At 44.4% G+C, this 16,967-nt stretch overlaps 1 protein-coding gene and 1 long non-coding RNA gene across 2 annotated transcripts in view; both read left to right on the top strand.

Moving 5' to 3' along the window:
• The window catches only part of LOC135539463 (uncharacterized), a 193,233-nt gene that overhangs the window by 112,009 nt on the left and 64,257 nt on the right, over positions 1–16,967 (top strand). The gene's annotated exons all lie outside the window — the stretch shown is intronic.
• Positions 1–16,967, top strand: part of LOC135539458 (EGF-containing fibulin-like extracellular matrix protein 2) — a 32,084-nt gene that overhangs the window by 2,094 nt on the left and 13,023 nt on the right. Inside the window, exons 2-4 of the mRNA XM_064965353.1 lie at positions 343–433; positions 8,523–8,568; positions 15,435–15,710. Of these exons, the coding sequence (XP_064821425.1) occupies positions 353–433; positions 8,523–8,568; positions 15,435–15,710 (403 nt within the window). The 5' untranslated portion in view covers positions 343–352. The remainder of the gene's footprint in view (positions 1–342; positions 434–8,522; positions 8,569–15,434; positions 15,711–16,967) is intronic.

Raw genomic sequence — 16,967 nt, 5'->3', positions numbered from 1 at the left:
GAGCATATAGTCTTATTTTATATAATTTCATGATCATTTATAAAATGGACAGAGCTATGAATTTGGTTTGTGAGAATGATGTCCATGTTGACACAGATCTCAACTTAGTGCCTTCCTCAGCATGTGTTAGAAAACTGGAGTGAGTACTGGCCATGGGAATCTCACAGGAAGGTTGTGGACTACCATTTGGGAAATATAAAGATGAACCAAATTAGATGTATTCTGCAACCATTTTGCCAATGTATGCAAACATTTTTGGAACATTTTGAGACTCAACGTGTTCACAAGGACATGTACTCAAAAAACACATTTTCTCACTCAATCTTTCTCTCAATGTCGCAGGGACGTCAAAATGCTACGGATTTACTTGTGCTTGAGTGTTGTTGTCAACGTGGCCGTCTCGCAGGAAGCTGAGGAACCCATCTCATACACGGCAAGTACCCCTCTCACAACCTCCACATGCAAACACTGCAGTGCCTGCTGCCAAAAAATAGAGTGGGTTTCCCGGAGCCTAGTTCCAGTGCCAGACTAAAATGCACATTCAATGGCGATTCTCCATTGGAGACTATAGGCTTAATCTGGGAAACTGGCGCTAAAAGACGCAGCCCCTTACCGGAAAAAAATGGCTTCTGTCAAACGGTTGTGGCAACTCTTTGGTAAATTTTCCGCAAATTTGCGCTAAGCTCATATTTTCACATTCAAATGACTTTTGTGGCAAACTGTGGCGTCAAATTTGCGGTGACTTGTGAACTTCTGGCAAACCATCCTGGAAAGCTTGTAGCAAACATTACTGTTTCCTGCAAAATAAGAAAATACTAATTCGTTCAGATTTTTGGTTAGTTTGTGTATTAATGACATTTAATGCAGCGTTGGGGAGTAGTGAACTACATGTACACTGACGAAAAATATTAACGCAACGTGCAACAATTTTACTGAGTTACATTTTAAAGAAATTAATTAGGCCCTAAACTTTGGATTTCACATGACTGGGACTACAGATATGATTATGTTGGGTCACAGACACCTTACAAAAAAGGTAGGGGCGTGGATCAGAAAATCAGTCAGTATTTGGTGTGACCACTATTTGCCTCAGGCAGCGCGACACACCTCTTTCGCATAGAGTTGATCAGGTTGATTGTGGCCTGTAGAATGGTGTCCCACTCCACTTCAATGGCTGTGCGAAGTTGCTGGATATTGGCAGGAACTGGAACACACGGTCATACACATCGATCCAGAGCCACTCCGACATTGATCATCCTAATATTTATATATTTCTTAATTCCATTCTTTTACTTTTAGATCTGTGTATTTGTTGTGAATTATTAGATACTACTGCACTGTTGGAGCTAGGAACACAAGCATTTCACTACACCCACAATAACATCTGCTAAATATGTGTATGTGACTAATACATTTGATTTGAGAGCTTCCCAAACATGTTCAATGGGTGACATGTCTGGTGAGTGTGCAGGCCATGGAAGAACTCAGACATTTTCAACTTCCAAGTATTGTGTACAGATCCTTGCGAAATGGAGCGATGCAATATCATGCAGAGAACATGAGGTGATGGCAGCGGATAAATGGCATGACAATGGGCCTCAGGATCTCGTCACAGTATCTCTGTGCATTCAAATTACCATCGATAAAATGCAACTGTGTTTGTTGTCCGTAGCTTATTCCTGGCCATACGATAACCCCAATGCCACCATGGGGCATTCTGTTCAGCAAACCGCTCGCCCATATGACGCCATGTACGCTGTCTGCCATCTGCCTGGTACAGTTGAAACCGGGATTCTTCTGTGAAGAGCACACTTCTCCAGCATGCCAGTGTCCATCTAGGGGTGAGCATTTGCACACTGAAGTTGGTTACAATGCCAAACTGCAGTCAGGTCCAGACCCTGCAGAAATTCTTTGGTTGTGCAAACCGACACTTTCATCAGCTGTCTGGGTACCTGGTCTTAGACGATCCCGCAGGTGAAGAAGCCGGATGTGGAAGTCCTGGGCTAGCGTGGTCACACGTGGTCTGCGATTGTAAAGCCGATTGGATGTACTGACAAATTCTCTAAAACAGCTTATGGTAGAGAAATTAACATTACGTTTTTTGGCAACAGCTCTGGTGGACATTCCTGCAGTCAGCATGCCAATTGCACACTCCCTCAAAACTTGAGACATCTGAGGCATTGTGCTGTATGGCAAAACTGCACATTTTAGTGGCCTTTTTTGTGTGTCCCCAGCACAAGGTGCACCTGTGAAATGATCATGCTTAATCTGCTTCTTGATATGCCACACCTGTCAGGTGGATGAATTATCTTGCGAAGGAGAAATGTTCACAATTTGAGAGAAATAAGTTTTCCTGTGCATGGAACATTTCTGGGATCTTTTATTTCAGCTCATGAAACATGGGACCATCACTTTACATGTTGTGTTTATATTTTTGTTCAGTATAGTTAAACTAGTAATATAACTACATTTCCAGTAGCTTGGTTGTAGTTGAGCTAAATTCAAATCTAGGTAGTGCTCTAAGTAGTTTAAGCATATTTTGTAATATTTCTAAAAATTTATTTGAAAATCCAAAGTTCATCATCAATATAAATGACAACACTAACCGTTGTGAATTTAGAAAACATGAACACTAAATGGGAACAAAGTTTGCGTGTGTGTGATGCTTACTTATGCTGTCTTACAAACAACAAGCTTGTGACTCTGCTCTTTGCAGACGGGTGTGTTGCACTGAGAACCCCAGTAGCTGACTTTTCTATCCTTTGCGCTTGGGCAGAGCTGGCACCTCTTCCTCTTCTGGCCCTGGCTGCTCTGAGTGGTGGTGGCATGGCTCTCTTTCATCACCCCACAGCTTTCCATTGCCTCAGTTCTTCTATGGAGATGGGAGAACCTTCCAGAAGGACAACCATCTCTGCAGCACACCAACAATCAAGCCTTTATGGTAGAGTGGCCAGACGGAAGCCACTCCTCAGTAAAAGGCACATGACAGCCACCTAAAGGTCTCTCAGACCATGAGAAACAAGAGTCTCTGGTCTGATGAAACCAAGATTGAACTCTTTGGATAGAAGGCCAAGCGTCACGTCTGGAGGAAAGCTGCTCATCCACTGTGACGCAGTGTTCACTCCAGTAAGACCCCTTTTTACTCAGTCTATTTGACTGGTTTTCACTCTCCTCAGAGGGGGAGTACTCACCAGCTGGACTACCAGGTGCATCCACAACTTCTACTTTAGCCACAGGCACATAGTCTGTGCCATCTGAATTGGATACCTCAGATTCTGAGTCAGAGGCAGCATTGGCTTCCTCATCCAGCATGTGTAAAACCATTTTGGTTGTATATCTGGCAGCATTCTTATGAGCCTCCTTATGATACTCCTTTTACTCAATGAGTTAAAAAGGATAAATGAAAACGGTGATTAATGAACATTATAAACAAGATATATGATAAATATTTGACTAACTACTTTGATTTTATTGTTGTAGCAAAAATAATGTGCAATGCAGTGGATTCCATAAGAAATACATACGGGTCATATTTGATCCACATTTGAAAACTTGGGGTAAGGAATTCCTGGAATATTAGATAATTAAAAAAAAAAAATGTTTGGGGGGGGTCAATACAGCAACAACAAAAAACATTAGGCCGGGTCATTTTGATCCGGCATATGCATCCTAGGGTTAATAGTCTAAATTAAACATTCTGTTAAGATATGACCCCAACGTGATCTAGTATTGAAATTTGTAGTCTATGACATTTCAGATTTACATGGTGATAATTTTCACGAGGTAGTTTGAATGTAGTGAACTACTTTTTCAAAGTAACTTTAGGTAGCCTTTTACACTCGCACCTGTACACAGGTTGAAAATGGCAGATTTTGACACTGATAAGATTTCAACACAGTGGCTGTACAGTGACATGCTATACATGACGTCAGAGCTCAAGGGTCTCCGCTTCACAGATCTGTATAGGTTTTGACTGACAGCCGTTCTGAAATTGAAAGCCACGCGCTAATGATGCTTGGGCTGACTCATAACCTGCAGACCCCACAGTTAAATTGCGGGGCAGGCAGGTTTAGGGTCATGAAATATTGTGTGGATGAAGGGCGGGTGGGTGGCGAGTTGAATAAAGAGAAAACAATAGCCTACTGTAGCCTACTGTTCAGATGGATTAAATGGATACTGAAATCTGACTGTAGGTCTATAACCTTAATATGAATTCCTGCAGAATTAAGCATTTCTTCCATTAAAATTATACACCAATTGGAGGCAAATTTAAGACTCAGGAACAGGAGTGGAGAAATATGATTTCTTTCTTTCAGCATCTTGAGAGAATGTGAATGCGCAGTTAGATACCTTCTGTAGAGGTGCTATCTTAATCAGCAGCATAAAAGCTGATTGTATTTCAACCACATAAAATATACATCCAAGCCGAACTGAAATCTTATCAGAAACAAGTTGGGTCATTTTCACAGCTATTTTCTATTTCCTTTCCTTACATTTTAGTATTTTTTTATAGCATTTTCTCACCGGTCCCTTAATGTCTTTGCTCCATGAAAGAAGAGGAGATGACAGAGAACTTTACCAATGTCAACTAAGATTGAGGCATTCATTCTATCGGTTTATGACATTCTTCTGGCGAGCAAGGGTTTATTTAGTCACATATAATGACAGAAGAGAAGCTGCATGTATCTATAGCCAAATAGCCTACGAAAATGTCAGAAATTATAAGTAGAAACATATCTAAATTAGGAAAAAAAGCATGGACCCCTGTCAAAAATCTTTCTGCCATCTGACTGTAGCCTACAGCAAATGTTTTTCTATATTATGGGTTTAGGGTTGGTTGTGGGCCTCCAGATTTTCACTTTATCGCTTATAGTCAGGCGGGTGGGGATAGGTTATTAGCAATTGCGAGCGTGTGCACCCCCACCATGCGTGACAAGAAGTTGCCCCCATCCCTCCGCTTATTGGGCAGCTTTACCTACATTTTGGTTGTCTGAGTGAGGGAAATGCTGTAAATTAAGAGGACTCTTTTTATGTATTTTGAAAATTGAGACATTGAGATAATAATACATCAACCAGGTAACCCGTGATACAAGTATTCGAAGTCCTTCACATGGATGGCTGACTCGTGTCCCAGGTGACCTGGTTGAGGATGTTGGGATATGACATGGAAACCAGCCACTAGGGGCAACAATGAGCATTGTTACCTTCAAGAAGGTTTCGGATTTGCTAGGGCGGGGTTTCCCAAACTTGGTCCTCGGGACTCCAAGGGATGCATGTTTTGGTTTTTGTCCTATCATTACACAGTTGGTTCAAATAATGAAATAATGATCCATTTTTGATCATTTTAATCAGCCATGTAGTGTTAGGGCAAAGAACAAAACGTGCACCCTTTGGGTTCCCGGGGACCGAGTTTGGTCATGCCAGGGTGGTGTGGACAGGGATGTCAAATGGGCATACGCATCTGCCTCTGATTCCAAAGGTTGTAAGTTCAAATCCAATGATAGAAAGTGTTTTATTTATTTTTGTTTTAAGCCTATCCCAAACCTTAACTCTTTCCTTGGGGTGGCAGGTAGCCTCGTGTTTAGAGCGCTGGACTAGTAACTGAAAGGTTTCAAAATCTAATCCCCGAGCTGACAAGATACAAATCTGTCGTTCTGCCCCTGAACAAGGTAGTTAACCCACTGTTCCTAGGCTGTCATTGAAAATAAGAATTTGTTCTTAACTGACTTGCCTAGTTAAATAATGGTAAAATAAATGTTAAAAAACATTCAGAGTTAATGCCTGTCCTTAAGATTTCGGAGTTAAAGCCTAAACTTAACCTTAAACAATTTGATGTTTGCAACAACTTTGGAATTTGACATTTGAGAAACATGGATGAACATCTAATTCTGAGATATAGTTAAGTAAACAATATTTTTCTTAAGGGTAGTTTAACTTATTCCAGTGTGAAGTAATTGGTAGCTTGGTAAACTATATTTTCAGAGTAGCTTCCTCAACACTAATTAAATGTCTTATCTGCATAAACCAAATCACATATAACTTTAAATGAACTTGCTTCTCACAGAGGAGCTAAACTAAATATACTTAATGTACTAAATATACTAAACTACATGTATTAAATGTCTTAATAACAGATAAAAAATAAATCCTGAAAAATCCTTATCTTGAAATGATTATCAGCATGCTAATGAAAAAGAGCAATAACTGAATATTCCCCAAATAAATTGTTTATTTAATCTTTTTATGTAGCTACAATATTTACATCAGAGAAATGTGAACACTATGGGTTATGGGGATTTTAACCTTAGGATGTTTAACTTCCAAATGTTCATGAACTAAGTGATTACTGATGAGAAATTAGCTTTCAACCAATGGAAGTAAAAAAATAATAATATACACACAAAGAAAACTGTTGCCTTTTTGAGTGAACTTTGGAGATGGCGGCCTTGTGGAAGTCCTTCCTCCAAAGCTTAATGACTGCATGCACTGAAACAATCAGAAAACACAAAACCAAAACAACATTAAGATACTGAAAACAATTGACTGAAAACTTGTTCTATTTTGGCATCTTAGATTCAGTGGCTAATGGGAGGGTTTGGCTTTGATATCCAAAACCTTGTAACAGCTGGGGTCAGCTTTGCTTCTTTCTGAAACTTCCATTCTATATATTTTCCACAATAAATAAATGATTCTGCCTTGTGTAAATGCTATACTAATATTTTTTTTTTTAGCTAGCATAACCTGGGACGCAGGCCTATTCAATTTACATTTAAATATGTGGCCAACTGTTCCTAGAGAGCCACAGTATATGAGATATTTCTCCAGCCAAGTGGCAGCACATTTGATTCAAACTAATCAATCTGTGTTTTTGCTTGGTAACTGTTTGCTTCTAGACAGAAAGAGAGAAGGAACAACACACGATCAACAAGAGCTAGAAGTTTAAAGAGCAATGAAATATCTATTTTTTGCAAATAATAAATGTATAGCAGGCTACATTTATGAGACTAATACATGTATGCATTTGCTTACCTTATCAAGCTTGAAGATTACATTACACTCATTTATCCCAAAATAAGAGTGTTATGAGTGAATGCACCACAAACATTTTTCCAGGGTGTTGATGCATCCTCTTCCCAATGCAGCCTCTTCCAACACGACGGGTAGGGGAAGGGTATCCATCTGCAAGAGTGAAGTTTTGCTCTGATGTCAAGTCAGCTCATATTTCTTGTTGCTACATTAACTTAGCTGTTATGCTAGCTAACATGGTACTGAACAGTGACGCTAGCATATTGACATTTGTTATTACAAGACAGCAAGTCTTTACCTAAAAATATAACGTTAAGTGTTTAGGTAAATCATTAGTTAGCTAGCTAGCTATCACATTAATTATGCAAAAATATGATAGCACTGAGCCAGCCAGTGGCGCTGACAGGTTTCAACAAAATGTGTTTCACTCTATCCCATAAAACATGACACTGCTAAACAGGCATCAATTAGACAACACGATTTTGAAGTTTATTAGAATGTTTAATAAGTTAGACACTCACTGTACAACTTGGAAGGTAGATCACTTCAATAGATTTTTCTTCTCCCACTAACTGGTCATCAATGCTTACTGGTCTTGGAACTACTTCTGGCAAGCTGTTTGCCACTAGCGGCATTACATACTATTGTTGCCTAAGGTTTGCTGCAGATTCACCACTGGTGGCAAACATTTGCAAACTTCTGGCAACATTTATTTGCAGCAAATTTGCCACAAACATATTTTTGTAAAGGGCAGCACAAGCAAAAGTCAATATTGAAGGACAATATAAGCTTTTTAAAGTGGGATTTAATTCAAGTCAAGGATGGGGTCAATTAAATGTTTTAATTCAGGAAGTGAATTGAAATTGAATTCAAAAATGGAAAATCATCATTTTTGGACAATTTGTATTTCATGAAGTAAAATGTTCATTTTGAATTGACCCCAACCCTGATTCATGTACCAAGTGAACGTTCATGAAAATGAACACAGGGTTTGGAATAGACATTGATGGGATGGGATAGCATTGGCATGTCTCCAGTGGAGGATGTCTCCTTCTCGACAAATGACTGTAGTCGAAGTTGTTGTTGTTGGAGCTGTTGAATTATGGAGGTAATAACATGAGTCTGGACTCATGGAGACTGGAGACAACACGTGCCTGTGCACACACAGTGGCAAGTCCCGTGACTCAGACAAGAGCGAGCGAGGCGAGCAGACATTCCTCCCTGGATGGCAACAGACTAAGCACATTGTTTTGGGTGAATTAAGGTGTTCTCCAGGCTGACTCCTTAATTGCTACCTGTCTGATTTCCTAATATACAGGCTCAAAGTGGCATAACAAAGGAGGGTAAGACTACATCTTTAATGAGATGTAGACTGTAAAGCTTCAGAGATATGTGATACGTATTTTGTAGATCAATTAATCAAACAATCCTTCAATCAATCAACAAACCAATCATTTGAGTACCAGATACTTATCCTCTCTTATTTATGTTCACAGTGTACAGATGGCTATACATTTGACATGGAACGACAAGAATGCAAAGGTAAGAGGTGCTTATCCACACTTTGTCAAATGTCCCTGTTATGAACTTGAGTGAAGACCCAAAAGCGGTTTTAACAGAAAACAGAGTTCTTTAATGAAAAACAGGAATGGCATAAATCCTCTTCCAACGTTGTCAGCGGAACAAAAAGAACGTTAGTATAGTGCAGGATGCACCTGCCAGGCAGACTCCGACAGGACAGGACAAGGTGGAAGCAAACGAGACGACAGCTTGCTTCTGGCATCAAAAAACACAAACAAGAATCAGACACTGAAAGTAGCAGGAACAGAGAAAGAAATAGAGACCTAATCAGAGGGGGAAGAGAGAACAGGTGTGAAAGAGTGAATGAGCTAGTTAGAGGAGATGTAGAACAGCTGAAGAATGAGAGACAGAGAAGGTAACCTAAAAAGACCAGCAGAGAGAGAGAGTGAAGAGAAAGGACAGGAACAGACATAACAAGACATGACAGTACCCCCCCACTCACCGAGCGCCTCCTGGCGCACTCGAGGAGGAAACCTGGCGGCAACGGAGGAAATCATCGATCAGCGAACGGTCCAGCACGTCCCGAGAGGGAACCCAACTCCTCTCCTCAGGACCGTACCCCTCCCAATCCACTAGGTACTGATGACCACGGCCCCGAGGGCGCATGTCCAAAATCTTACGAACCCTGTAGATGGGTGCGCCCTCGACAAGGATGGGGGGAGGGACGAGCGGGGGCGCGAAGAACGGGCTTAACACAGGAGACATGGAAGACCGGGTGAACGCGACGAAGATAGCGCGGAGAAGAAGTCGCACTGCGACAGGATTAATGACCTGGGAAATACGGAACGGACCAATGAACCGCGGGGCCAACTTGCGAGAAGCTGTCTTAAGGGGAAGGTTCTGAGTGGAGAGCCATACTCTCTGACCGCAACAATATCTAGGACTCTTGGTCCTACGCTTATTAGCAGCCCTCACAGTCTGCGCCCTATTACGGCAAAGTGCCGACCTGACCCCCTTCCAGGTGCGCTCGCAACGCTGGACAAAAGCCTGAGCGGAGGGGACGCAGGACTCGGCGAGCTGAGATGAGAACAGCGGAGGCTGGTACCCGAGGCTACACTGAAAAGGGGATAGACCGGTAGCAGACGAGGGAAGCGAGTTGTGGGCGTACTCTGCCCAGGGGAGCTGTTCTGACCAAGACGCAGGGTTACGAAAAGAAAGACTACGTAAAATGCGACCAACAGTCTGATTGGCCCGTTCGGCTTGACCGTTAGACTGGGGATGAAAGCCGGACGAGAGACTGACGGAAGCCCCAATCAAACGGCAAAACTCCTCCAAAATTGAGACGTGAACTGCGGGCCTCTGTCGGAAACGACGTCAGACGGAAGGCCATGAATTCGGAAAACATTCTCGATAATGATCTGAGCCGTCTCCTTAGCAGAAGGGAGCTTATCGAGAGGAATGAAATGAGCCGCCTTAGAGAATCTATCGACAACCGTAAGAATAACTGTCTTCCCCGCTGATGAAGGCAGTCCGGTGATAAAATCTAAAGCGATGTGAGACCACGGTCGAGAGGGAATGGGAAGCGGTCTGAGACGGCCGGCAGGAGGAGAGTTCCCAGATTTAGTCTGCGCGCAGACCGAACAAGCGGCGACAAATCGACGCGCGTCACGTTCCCGAGTGGGCCACCAGAAACGCTGGCGAATGGAAGCGAGCGTACCCCGAACGCCGGGGTGGCCGGCTAACTTGGCAGAGTGGGCCCACTGAAGAACGGCCGGACGAGTAGGAACGGGAACGAACAGAAGGTTCCTAGGACAAGCTCGCGGTGACGGAGTGTGAGCGAGTGCTTGCTTTACCTGCCTCTCAATTCCCCAGACAGTCAACCCGACAACACGCCCGTCAGGGAGAATCCCCTCGGGGTCGGTGGAGACCTCAGAAGAACTGAAGAGACGAGATAAAGCATCAGGCTTGGTGTTTTTGAGCCCGGACGATAAGAAATAACAAACTCGAAACGAGCGAAAAACAGAGCCCAACGAGCCTGACGCGCATTAAGTCGTTTGGCTGAACGGATGTACTCAAGGTTCCTATGGTCAGTCCAAACGACAAAAGGAACGGTCGCCCCCTCCAACCACTGTCGCCATTCGCCTAGAGCTAAGCGGATGGCGAGCAGTTCGCGATTACCAACATCATAGTTACGTTCTGACGGCGATAAGCGATGAGAGAAAAACGCGCAAGGATGGACCTTGCCGTCAGAGAGAGAGCGCTGAGAAAGAATGGCTCCCACGCCCACCTCTGACGCGTCAACCTCAACAACAAACTGACTAGAGATGTCAGGTGTAACAAGAATAGGTGCGGATGTAAAACGATTCTTAAGAAGATCAAAAGCTCCCTGGGCGGAAACGGACCACTTAAAGCACGTCTTAACAGAAGTAAGGGCTGTGAGGGGAGCTGCCACCTGACCGAAATTACGGATGAAACGACGATAGAAATTAGCGAAGCCCAGAAAGCGCTGCAGCTCGACGCGTGACTTAGGAACGGGCCAATCAATGACAGCCTGGACCTTAGCGGGATCCATCTTAATGCCCTCAGCGGAAATAACGGAACCGAGAAAAGGGACAGAGGCGGCATGAAAAATGCACTTCTCAGCCTTCACATAAAGACAATTCTCCAAAAGGCGCTGGAGGACGCGTCGCACGTGCTGAACATGAATCGAGAGAGACGGAGAAAAAATCAGGATATCGTCCATGTAAACGAAAACAAAAATGTTCAGCATGTCTCTCAGGACGTCGTTAACTAGTGCCTGAAAGACAGCTGGAGCGTTAACGAGGCCGAAGGGAAGAACCCGGTATTCAAAGTGCCCTAACGGAGTGTTAAACGCCGTCTTCCACTCGTCCCCCTCCCTGATGCGCACGAGATGGTAGGCGTTACGAAGGTCCAATTTGGTGAAAAACCTGGCTCCCTGCAGGATCTCGAAGGCTGAAGACATAAGAGGAAGCGGATAACGATTCTTAACTGTTATGTCATTCAGCCCTCGATAATCCACGCATGGGCGCAGGGACCCGTCCTTCTTCTGAACAAAAAAAAACCCCGCTCCGGCGGGAGAGGAGGAGGAGACAATGGTACCGGCGTTGAGCGAAACCGACAAATAATCCTCGAGAGCCTTACGTTCGGGAGCCGACAGAGAGTATAATCTACCCCGGGGGAGTAGTTCCCGGAAGGAGATCAATACTACAGTCATACGACCGGTGTGGAGGGAGAGAAGTGGCCTTGGAACGACTGAACACCGTGCGCAGATCGTGATACTCCTCCGGCACCCCTGTCAAATCGCCAGGCTCCTCCTGTGAAGTAGAGACAGAGGAAACAGGAGGGATAGCAGACATTAAACAGGTTACATGACAAGAAACATTCCAGGATAGGATAGTATTACTAGACCAATTAATAGAAGGGTTATGGCGCACTAGCCAGGGATGACCCAAAACAACAGGTGTAAAAGGTGAACGAAAAATTAAAAAAGAAATGGTTTCGCTATGATTACCAGAGACAGTGAGGGTTAAAGGCAGCGTCTCACGCTGAATCTTGGGGAGAGAACTACCATCTAAAGCGAACAAGGCCGTGGGCTCCCTAACTGTCTGAGAGGAATGTCATGTTCCCGAGCCCAGGTCTCGTCCATAAAACAGCCCTCCGCCCCAGAGTCTATCAAGGCACTGCAGGAAGCAGATGAACCGGGCCAGCGGAGATGGACCGGAAAAGTAGTGCGTGATCCAGAAGGAGAGGCCTGAGTAGTTGCGCTCACCAGTAGCCCTCCTCTTACTGATGAGCTCTGGCTTTTACTGGACATGAGGTGACAAAATGACCAGCGGAGCCGCAGTAGAGACAGAGGCGATTGGTGATTCTCCGTTCCTTCTCCTTGGCCGAGATGCGGATACCCCCAGCTGCATAGGCTCAGCATCCGAGCCGGCGGAGGAGGGTGGCAGTGATGCGGCAGGTGGCAGTGATGTGGAGAGGGGAGCAGCGGAGAACGCGAGCTCCTTTCCACGAGCTCGGCGACGAAGATCAAACCGTCGCTCTATGCGAATAGCGAGAGCTATTAAGGAGTCCAGACTGGAAGGAACCTCCCGGGAGAGGATCTCGTCCTTAACCTCGACGAGGAGACCCTCCAGAAAACGAGCGAGCAAAGCCGGCTCGTTCCAGTCACTTGAGGCAGCGAGAGTGCGAAACTCAATAGAATAATCCGTTATGGATCGATTCCCCTGACATAGGGAAGACAGGACCCTGGAAGCCTCCTCCCCAAAAACAGAACGGTCAAAAACCCGTATCATCTCCTCCTTAAAGTCTTGATACTGGTTAATACACTCAGCCCTCGCCTCCCAGACTGCCGTGCCCCACTCACGCGCCCGTCCGGTAAGGAGAGATGACGTAGGCGATGCGGGCTGCGCTCCTGGAGTAAGTGTTGGGCTGGAGAGAGAACACCACATCACACTGAGTGAGGAATGAGCGGCACTCAGTGGGCTCCCCAGAGTAACACGGCGGGTTGTTGATCCTGGGCTCCGGAGACTCGGAAACCCCGGAAGTGGGCGGTGGATCGAGGTGGAGTTGGTGAACCTGTCTTGTGAGGTCGGAGACTTGGACGGCCAGGGTCTCAACGGCATGTCGAGCAGCAGACAATTCCTCCTCGTGTCTGCCTAGCATCGCTCCCTGGATCTCGACGGCGGAGTGAAAAGGGTCCGGAGCCGCTGGGTCCATTCTTGGTCTGATTCTTCTGTTATGAACTTGAGTGAAGACCCAAAAGCGGTTTTAACAGAAAACAGAGTTCTTTAATGAAAAACAGGAATGGCATAAATCCTCTTCCAACGTTGTCAGCGGAACAAAAAGAACGTTAGTATAGTGCAGGATGCACCTGCCAGGCAGACTCCGACAGGACAGGACAAGGTGGAAGCAAACGAGACGACAGCTTGCTTCTGGCATCAAAAAACACAAACAAGAATCAGACACTGAAAGTAGCAGGAACAGAGAAAGAAATAGAGACCTAATCAGAGGGGGAAGAGAGAACAGGTGTGAAAGAGTGAATGAGCTAGTTAGAGGAGATGTAGAACAGCTGAAGAATGAGAGACAGAGAAGGTAACCTAAAAAGACCAGCAGAGAGAGAGAGTGAAGAGAAAGGACAGGAACAGACATAACAAGACATGACAGTCCTTGTACATTTCTGACTTAATGAATAGATTGATTAGTAGAGGAATTGAATAGCACTGTGGAAGAGATACGATCAGTTCTAGCAGACACTGATACAGTATGTGTATACCAAGAATACCCGGCAGTCTCTATGGGGGTGCCACAGGGTTCAATTCTTGGACCGACACTCTTCTCTATATACATCAATGATGTATCTCTAGCTGCTGGTGAGTCTCTGATCCACCTCTACGCAGATGACATCATTCTGTATTCTTCTGGCCCTTCTTTCGACACTGTGCTAACAACCCTCCAGACGAGCTTCAATGCCATACAACTCTCCTTCCGTGGCCTCCAATTGCTCTTAAATACAAGTAAAACTAAATGCATGCTCTTCAACCGATCGCTATCTGCACCTGCCCGCCCGTCCAGCATCACTACTCTGGACGGTTCTGACGAAGAATATGTGGACAACTACAAATACCTAGGTGTCTGGTTAGACTGTAAACTCTCCTTCCAGACTCACATCAAACATCTCCAATCCAAATTTAAATCTAGAATTGGCTTCATATTACGCAACAAAGCATCCTTCACTCATGCTGCCAAACATACCCTTGTAAAACTGACCATCCTACCGATCCTCGACTTCGGCGATGTCATTTACAAGGGTATCAATAAATTGGATGCAGTCTATCAAAGTGCCATCCGTTTTGTCACCAAAGCCCCATATACTACTCACCACTGCGACCTGTACGCTCTCGTTGGCTGGCCCTCGCTTCATACTCGTCGCCAAACCCACTGGCTCCAGGTCATCTACAAGATCCTGCTAGGTAAAGTCCCCCCTTATCTCAGCTCGCTGGTCACCATAGCAGCACCCACCCGTAGCACGCGCTCCAGCAGTTATTTCTCTCTGGTCACCCACAAAACCAATTCTTCCTATGGCCGCCTCTCCTTTCCAGTTCTCTGCTGCCAATGACTGGAAAGAACTACAAAAATCTCTGAAACTGGAAACAATTATCTCCCTCACTAGCTTTAAGCACCAGCTGTCAGAGCAGCTCATAGATTCCTGCACCTGTACATAGCGCCCATCTATAATTTAGCCCAAACAACTACCTCTACCCCTACTGCATTTATTTATTTTGCTCCTTTGCAACCCATTATTTCGATCACTACTTTGCACATTCTTCCACTGCAAATCTACCATTCCAGCTTTTTACTTGCTATATTGTATTTACTTCGCCACCATGGCCTTTTGCCTTTACCTCCGTTATCTCACCTCATTTGCTCACATTGTACATAGACTTATCTTTCTACTGTATTATTGACTCTATGTTTGTTTTACTCCATATGTAACTCTGTGTTGTTGTATGTGTCGAACTGCTTTGCTTTATCTTGGCCAGGTCGCAATTGTAAATGAGAACTTGTTCTCAACTGCCAACCTGGTTAAATAAAGGTGAAATAAATACAAATACTGATGGTGGAGGTGGTGGTGGTGGTTTTCCTGGTATACCCATGCTGACTTGGTGGTGTTACACTGACCAGACCTGTGTTGAAATACAAAAAATGTTTTTCAACCTGGAGTGACAGGTGGATGGTATTTGCACTTTTGGGGCTATTCCACTGGCAAGCTCAATCAAGCACAGCTTATGTAGTTGAAAGAAAACATACCGTGGCTTACTATATGAACCCAGGTCTGTCTCTGACGGCGGTCCTCCCTTTTTCAGACATCAACGAGTGTACCACGGTGCCCGACGCCTGCAAGGGCGGCATGAGGTGCATCAATCATTTCGGAGGCTACTTCTGCCTGCCCCAGAATGCCCAGATCATTGTTAGTAATGGTGACGACGAGCCCACCGTGGCCCCTCTGGTGGAAGAACAGCCTCCTCTGGCACCCGCCCCTGCTTTGCCTGTCCAACGGGTCATCCAGAGCTCTTTCCAAAGCCAGGGCACCATGCAGTGTGCTGCAGGGTTCGTGGTGGACGAGCTCAACTACTGCCGTGGTAAGAGTAAGCCCATGCAACTTAACTGGGGTGTGTTAATTAGGACTAGGGCACACTATAGTAAAAATGTTGAAAATGAGTGTTTCTATTTGGACAAGTACCCTGATTCATTATGGAAGTGTCCAGCATCCTTTTAATCCTACATACAAATATCCCATCAGTCCCTGTAATTTGAAGTATATAGGAATGGATCTGCCAAACAGATATAAGCGGACTGTAGTGCAGTGCATTTATACAAACTCAGTAGTAAGGCTACAGTACAAACTCAGCATTGCAGGGGCCCTAGTTTAAATGAGCAATACCAGCAGGCAGATTTCCTTCTGGAATACTACCGATGCCAGTTTATGAACAGATATTGAGGCAAAAGATAGTCATCTCAGATTGTCATTCAGTCACATTCAGGATTCATTCCAATTGGAAAAATGATTGCAGTCCCTTTTCAAGTTTAGAGCACTTTGTATGAAAACAGTTCTAGTGAAAATGCAATTGATTGAACTGTTTGAACAGTTTAAGCGCTCTCTGCAGGTTATGAAGATGCACTGTATTTGATCTGTAAAGTGGGGAACCACTTAACTTCCATTTACCCCTTTGCTCTTTTTCTTTGGATGATGGATTTGCAGCCGTCATTAAAGAATGTCATAATTTGCGTGTGTGTGTGTGTGTGTGTGTGTGTGTGTGTGTGTGTGTGTGTGTGTGTGTGTGTGTGTGTGTGTGTGTGTGTGTGTGTGTGTGTGTGTGTGTGTGTGTGTGTGTGTGTGTGTGTGTGTGCGTGCGTGCGTGCGTCCTCCAATCTCCTGTTGGCAAACTGCGCAAGATTTTAGTCAAGTTGCAACATGCCAAATCCTGTCGGTAGAGGGAAACAATTGCTGTTACATAAACCATTCAATCAGCATGGGGCTACAGCCAAGCTGAGCTCAGGGAAGGAAGGAGATGATCGCCAACAACACATTCCTGAAACATATTTTTTTCTCATTTAATCATAATGTTTCTTTCATCAGCGGGACTGTCTTTAAGTTGGAGTGATTCACAAACTAAAGGCAGACAGATTAGTGGTATTATGATATGTACTGTACAGTATTATACAGTGTCAGATACAAGATAAAAATGATGCTACATCCCCTAAAAGAATGGCATTAGTGATTTGCCTTGATACTTTTCCAGTTTGTCAACACAATCAAAACGTACACTGTAACCGAGGAAGATTATTGCAGTGTCTTGTTCTTACAACTGGTAAACATTTGCCACATACTACATGCG

Source organism: Oncorhynchus masou, chromosome 5, assembly GCF_036934945.1.
Source record: "Oncorhynchus masou masou isolate Uvic2021 chromosome 5, UVic_Omas_1.1, whole genome shotgun sequence".
Lineage (NCBI taxonomy): Eukaryota > Metazoa > Chordata > Actinopteri > Salmoniformes > Salmonidae > Oncorhynchus > Oncorhynchus masou.
Note: the sequence above shows the minus strand (reverse complement) of the source record. Positions and strands in the feature narration are given on the sequence as shown.